The sequence below is a fragment of the Diaphorina citri genome, unplaced genomic scaffold, assembly GCF_000475195.1.
Source record: "Diaphorina citri unplaced genomic scaffold, Diaci psyllid genome assembly version 1.1 scaffold5732, whole genome shotgun sequence".
NCBI lineage: Eukaryota > Metazoa > Arthropoda > Insecta > Hemiptera > Psyllidae > Diaphorina > Diaphorina citri.
In genome coordinates this window covers 15041-22502 of record NW_007383108.1, presented here as the reverse complement: position 1 = coordinate 22502, position 7462 = coordinate 15041, and the positions used below count along the sequence as shown (strand labels likewise).

General features: G+C 36.6%; 1 protein-coding gene across 4 annotated transcripts in view; it reads right to left on the bottom strand.

Moving 5' to 3' along the window:
* Nucleotides 1-178: 178 nt before the first annotated feature.
* LOC103521696 (atlastin-like) overlaps nucleotides 179-7462 on the bottom strand; it is a 21321-nt gene continuing 14037 nt past the window's right edge. For 2 of the 4 annotated variants that reach the window (XM_026832249.1, XM_026832248.1), the window contains exon 4: nucleotides 179-591. In XM_026832249.1, coding sequence (XP_026688050.1) covers nucleotides 322-591 — 270 coding nt within the window. In that variant the 3' untranslated portion in view covers nucleotides 179-321. Of the gene's footprint in view, nucleotides 592-1323; nucleotides 1536-7462 lie in introns of all 4 variants that reach the window. The other 2 variants (XM_026832247.1, XM_008486804.3) reach the window with 2 other exon arrangements.

Sequence of the window (7462 nt, the reverse complement as noted above, 5' to 3'; positions counted from 1 at the left end):
CCAACCACTAGCTCTTCCACCCAACCACTAGCTCTTCCACCCAACCACTAGCTCTTCCACCCAACCACTAGCTCTTCCCAACCAACCACTAGCTCTTCCACCCAACCATCTCCATTCGATGACAAGCTTTCTGCTTCCTCACATTAACCTCACAGCAAGACAGTCACCCATCCAGACACAAACCACGCAAAACATTTCCTAACATCAGTGATCAGAGTGATCCATTAAGAATTAGTGAATTCAACATGCCACTGGTATTTGACAAGTCAAGTAGAGTATTAATACTTTATTTAAGACTTGGTAACTTTGTGAATGTTCATCCTAACTATTGAGATGTATGGGGAATGGGGGTAGGTACTCACCTAAGAATTGCAATCTCTGGAATGGTTTGGTGCCAGTGTCTGCCAGGGCCAGTCTTCCATACTCGGTGAACAGTTGTAAATGCTGAAGATCATCTTCCTGTATGTTCTGCGATAGATTGTATATCTGGATAGAGCTCAACATGGTGCTCAGTGCGAACACGGTGGCACAATCCCGTACAGTACTCTCACTGTCGAATGTACCTTGGGTGTCTAACAGAATAACAGCAGCCTGGAATAGAAGAAATATTAATAGAGTTAAATAAAGAGGCTTATTTGAAAAATCTTTTTTTTTTTCCTAGAGTCTCTTAACCATAAAATGTGTCTTTTTACTCATAAAAAAAACTTTGTTTCTTCTGTACTTAGTAATGAAATAACTATTCTCTAGCTCTAGACTTCTAGAGTCTAGACTACCTACTGTATTAAACTTATTGCCTGTGCCATAGTATGCCTCATTGCTCACTTCTCGCGCAGGAAATATTGACAAACGATCCCAGTTTCCAAGAGATCACTGAAGTTAAGCAACGTTCTGTGTGGTCATCTGGACCGGTGACCATCGGGGCCATTTCGAGGTCCACTCAGCCTCCTGTAGAGCTAGCTGGTTGTTATTCCAGTGAAAATGTGCAAGTCTGAAGGATGAACCCTTTTACGCTCAGGTCACAAAATAATGGGAATAACAGGGAAAGTGAAAGAATTTTCTCACTTTTCTTGTTAGAACCTTGATTGTAGTTATACCATCCCGACCATCATAACTTTTTATTACATTATTACTTTTTGGTGCCTCATTGCCTAGGTATGCAATAATAAGTTCCTCATCCAATGGACAAGAATAGCATGAGATTGAAAACACAGGGCTAAGTAAATACTTACAACAATGAAATCCACTCAGATTGTAGAGTTCAAGCTAATTTTCTAGACTTAGAGAAAACACAAAGGAAGCACTACACACAAGGCACAAACTCACCTTCTCTCCAGTGGGCAAAGTGGCAATATAAACATGGGACCACATGAGTATCCCGGTTGTATCTCTCTCCGAACCTCCTCGCCAGGAAAATCCTTCCAACGGTACATCATCCGGACCCATCCAATCTCCAGACGGGGCCTCCTCGATATATGTGAAGTTCATGTAGCGTAACAGAAAGTCCAACAGGAATGATTTGCCTTTTCTAAATGCACCTGTAGACAAAGTACACAGTTTATTGGAGTTGAATTCTCAAATGTTTTTGCACTTTTTCCTTATCCCGAACAGAAAAGTTTGGTCAGAATTTTTTTAAAAAAGGCTGGGATTTCCTTTGTTTTTCTTTGGATAATGGGACCTAGGATAGTCGTGTCAATATTGTGACATTATACCTACAGTAGGTACTTATCCTTAACATAAAACACAAGATTTTCATATATTTTGGAAAGCAGAGTTTCAAATAAAACTGATTTGAGCCAAGACGAGCAAAGGGGATGGAAGAAAACTTGAAAAATGAGTGTTCCTCTAATTGCTTGGCCCAGTACGTTGTACAATTGTATTCATTGAAATGTATTTTTGATGTCATATTATGTACAATAAAAATAAATTGAATTGAATTGAATTGAATTGACCTGACAGGTAGAGCTGAAAAGGTCCGCCTGTCAGGTGTACCTGATAGTGAGTGGCTGGCCATAGGCTTGATTTATTTTTTTAGAGTTTTTTAGAGCGAGTTCTACCTACAATTCCCAGTACTCTTTTTTGTAGTTCCTCATCTACTCACTGAACTCTCACAACTGGTACTAGAGCTTGAGCACTTGCAGTTGCTGATACTGTTCTCAGAGTCCATAGTCCGAGGGTTCGGTTCGTAGCGGACCAAAGAAACAATCGTAATATCCATAACATCAGGAGTGTACAAGAATTTTTGTTATCATTTTGTTTTTATTTAGAAGTGAGTGGCTCATTTTGATTATCAACTACCTATCCTTTTTTTTTATTTATATTTATTAGAGTGATCCTTTTTTTTAATTTTATTTTGCAAGAGGTTTGATAGAGGGAACTGTAACTTCTCTTCATTCCGAAAGCGAAGGTAGAAGAGAGACGGGATAGGAGAAAGCCAGCCGTTCCGAGAACGAACCTCATCTGTGATATAAATCTGCTCCGGGTGGGAATCGAACACGCGACCTAGTGCTTACAAGGCAGACCCTCCAAGCTAACTAGCATGGACTAGAAAAATCTACTAATAATAAACAATTATCTACCGATATGTGTGAGTATTAAGTCACGTTAAACATAATGAGTCACACCTGAATAAAATCCAATGATAACCACTGACCTATACCCTAGACTCACAAATCCGATACAAACACACAACATAGATACTACACAAGTATGAAATTCATAATAAAATCACTCAACTGTGCAGAATAGATACCTGTGTTTCCCCGTGTTTGAATGAAAAAACACGCTTTGGCAACAGACCAAAATATTAAAGATAAGGGTATTTGTTACAAAAAAGAGCAGTCACAAATGAGCAGTGACCAGTGTTATTATACGGTTAGATTAGATGCAAAAAGGAGCTTTCACAATTTGAGCAGTGACCAGTGTTATTAGGGTTAGGTTTAACACAAAGAGGACCTTCCTTTTTCATTGTCATGGCTTCTGAATAATTACCAAGATAAATAAGTACACAGGTAACTAATTAATCAAAGGTATCAAATTATATCTTTTCTTGTTCACTAGGTGTGTAAATTACAACACTGTAAGTACAGAGTAAAAACTTCAAACCACTCAAGATCAGTTTATCATGGTTACTAAGGACCTATGTAGGTAAAAAGAAAGAAAGAAAAACTAAACTGAATACCTACTTAACTACATGTTATTAAAACAAAAACTCTTAATGCCTAGCAAAAATTTCAAATAAGGATTTGAGTTGTAGAATTCCAAAAAACACATGTACAGACCTAGCAGAGAAATAGATTCCTTCATTCAGTTTATAATTCCCCTATCATCTGGAAAATAGGTAATCATTCTGAACAACTTCCTACTTACAGTTTCAGCAAGTACTTATATTCTCTACTTTAAAGGCAGTGCAATAGTCCTAAATCAAAATGGACGCGGCACACAAGGGATCAGGAAGAGACCGCCTTAACATAATAATAATAATAGTGGTTACAAGGCAGACGCGCTACCCTCCAAGCTAACTAGGATGGCCTAGAAAAATCTACTAATAATAAACAATTATCTACCGATATGTGTGAGTATTAAGTCACGTTAAACATAATGAGTCACACCTGAATAAAATCCAATGATAACCACTGACCTGTACCCTATACTCATAAATCCGATACAAACACACAACATGGATACTACACAAGTATGAAATTCATAATAAAATCACTCAACTGTGCAGAATAGATATCTGTTTTTCCCCGTGTTTGAATGAAAAAACACGCTTTGGCAGCGGACCAAAATCCATTTATTTGCCATAAAATACACAAATTTTCGGATAAATAAATAATGAGATTTGCAGCAACAATCCGGCGGACTATAAAAATAGATTCGTTTTGAAATTTGTATGTTTTATGCACGAAACATTTCAATTCCGGGTGTAATAATTTGGCGGGGCAGATGATGATTTCATTGCATTCTAATTTATGTCTTGCTTGCTTATTTATTTTTCTTTTCTTTTAAGGCGTTTTAACACAAAGTTAAGTAATCCTACTCAGAATTGTATCTTTTTTTCGAATTAAATACTTAAAGAAATAAAAATCCCTCCCATTTTTGACATTTTAGGGATAGTCCAATTAAAAAATAATTCTATAGTTCGTCAAAGGAGGACAAGATTATACTCACAATTATTACACCTACAAGTTTCATCTCTATGAATAGTTTCATTCATTTCAAGATGTCATCATTAGGTACACTGCCAGAACTACAGTCAGAAAATGAACTTTTTTTTTTTCAAGATTTAGATAGGAGTGAATTTTAGTCGTTTGTAAAATATTCAGGTTGTGGTCTTAGCAATTAAATGAAAGCCATAAAAATGTTCATTTCCACCTAGATACCTTGCTATTTTAATTCTGATGCTTGCTACCAATCACTAGATAATCATATTTCTACCTAGGAAAATTAAGAAATGAACTGAGCTGAATTTTAATGAGAGTAAAAGAACACCTGATACTGGCAATCACTAACCATTTGCCATTAGCCTAGCCAGGAAACAACTCCAATAAACCTAATTAAAGAACAAGAACTGCATTACAAAACATGCAAATCCAATTTCTACCTAGGAAAATTAAGAAATGAACTGAGCTGAATTTTAATGAGAGTAAAAGAACACCTGATACTGGCAATCACTAACCATTTTCCATTAGCCTAGCCAGGAAACAACTCCAATAAACCTAATTAAAGAGCAAGAACTGCATTACAAAACATGCAAATCCACAGAGAACAATTAACTTCTGTCCACCTTGAAACCTACACAGATTAGCTCGTAGAAGTACATACTTATAAATATTTATTGGTGTTGTTTACATCAATGTCTGATCATATTATCATATAGAGCTCTGAACCAAAAATCAAAATGACTGACATAAAAACTATGCCAAAAGTTCACTGTAAAGGAACAAGTTTCTGAGAACTAGCAGGTCAAAGAGAGAAATCCCCGAGGCATGTAAATTTGAAACATTGAAATAAACAGGGAAAATCTTAGGCTCTCGATATTCCCATGAGATTTCTGACGATCAAGGCCTGTGGAAACACAAGGGCAGAGTGAAAAATACCTGAAAAGTTTGGCACTAATTCAAGTGTAACCGTTTTTCCCCATGTTATCAAACCCAGGTCTTATCAGTAGCTTAGAGCTTGGTATTTTTAGAAACAACGAAACAGGAGTTGAAACTTACTCTTTTCGCTGTTTTTGGAGTCATTATCAGAGGGTCTACGATGGGTAACTTTGACATATTCCGCCATGATCACTCATCTACTAACTTTGAAAAAGAAATAAGAAAATCAACAATTTTTTACAAATTTTTTAATCGAAAAAAATTTATACGTAAAAAAATAAACAAGGAACAAGGAATAAATTTCCATCAGCTGATTTCGTTTTGTGAAATCGTATACGTGCTGCGATCTATGGGGATTTGTTGAAAGCACGACGGTAAAAAGTGCTGTTCACACGGTCGAAGTTTCTCGCTCTCAACTTCGCTTAAAGTTTTCCAAAACGAATCTAAAAAGAAAGATAAAAGATTTCAACCATAAAATTAGAAATGGCTGGTACCTATTTTATTTAGTTTTATGCATCCAATTTTATTTTATTTAAAAAAGAAATAAAATAAAAACCAAGATGTGAATCAGCTTCACTTTATTTTGATAAATAGGTAATCCATAAACTATCAACCTCTTTGAGATAACCGGATAGAAATGGACCTGTCCAAAAATAGGGATGTAAAGCTCAAGGTCAACTGGTTTTCATTCAAACGTGCTTTCTCACTATCTAGCAAGTAAGGGGAGTTATGCTACGAATGACTTGTTCTCACTTCTCGCGCAGGAAATATTGACAAACGATCCCAGTTTCCAAGAGATCACTGAAGTTAAGCAACGTTCTGTGTGGTCATCTGGATCGGTGACCATCGGGGCCATTTCGGGGTCCACTCAGCCTCCTGTAGAGCTAGCTGGTTGTTATTCCAGTGAAAATGTGCAAGTCTGGAAGGAAGTGAAGGATGAACCCTTTTACGCTCAGGTCACAAAATAATGGGAATAATAGGGAAAGTGAAAGAATTTTCTCACTTTTCTTCTTAGAACCTTGATTGTAGTTATACCGTCCCGACCATCATAACTTTTTACTACATTATTACTTTTTGACATAAAAATAAACATAAAAGTACCTAGGTTCAACGAATACCTACATTATTATAGTATTAGTCCTGGAATATTATGGTTCCAAGTTTCTAACCTTCATCTTGTGCAGAATCAATTTCTGCAGGGGCGGCTATTCAGGTGAAGGGAGTGAAGGGGCCCTTCACCTGATTCTAGGCGTAAAAACATCTATAATTAATTTAATGACTCAAATAATGAAAAAAAGTATAATAATAATATTGTAAAGTGTACCTAGCTATTCTAATAGCACGGAGGTTGCGAGTATCTTAATATTAATAATACATGCAGCGCATTCTATTAGAAATGTAAAGAAGTACTTGGAACTGTTGATAATGAATAGTTTGTTCTGCATCAGTACCTACCTACCTGTGAGCGAAGGTGCGTGAAGTTAGCACCACAACTTTTTGCTGCGAATTTGTACGCAAAGGCCATCATTTAGTACCCATTTGTTCCATCAAACCCACTTTGTCCCATAATTTCGTACGCAGCACCGTATCTCACAATTCGAAGTTTAGTTTTGTGGTGCTAACTTCACGCTATCTCTGAAACTTTTGCTGGAATTTGTACCTAATAGGCCATCATTTAGGTACCCATTTTGTTCATCAAACCACTTTGTCCCATAAATATTGTACTAGGCACCGTGTTCTCAGCAATTTGAGTTTTTAGTTTTTGCGGTGCTAACTTAGCGCTATCAGCTGAAACTTTTGCTTGGGATTTGCTAGGCACAAAGGCCCATCAATTTAGACCCATTTTGTTCCGATCAAACCCACTATTGTCCCTATCAATTTGTACGGCACGCAGCCATTACATCACAATTCATGCTTTTTAGTTTTTCCTTGTTTGAATTTCCCACTTTGGTACGGTCGACTTTTGTTTTTCTCAAACTCAGTGTTGCCAAAAGGTACATATTACATATACGATATAACTAAAACACGAAATAATCAAAAAAACAAAAACCAAAACGGTACCAACAAAACACCCATTCAAACCACGAAACAAAATGTGAAACGCCCGCTGTACGGTATACTCTTGGCGTAAATGTGTCAAACGCCCTAATGCTCTAAACGGTAACTAATCTTGACATAAAATTTCAAAACTCAACGCAAATCGTCACAAAAATATTATTTAGAAGTAAAATTAACAGTTAAAAATGATACCCAACACACATAATACGACTATACTCTAACTCTCCCGCTCGTCTCCTGACGGGAATACACAAGGATATAATATAATATAATCTGCTCCACAGTTATAGAGATTATTCCATCGC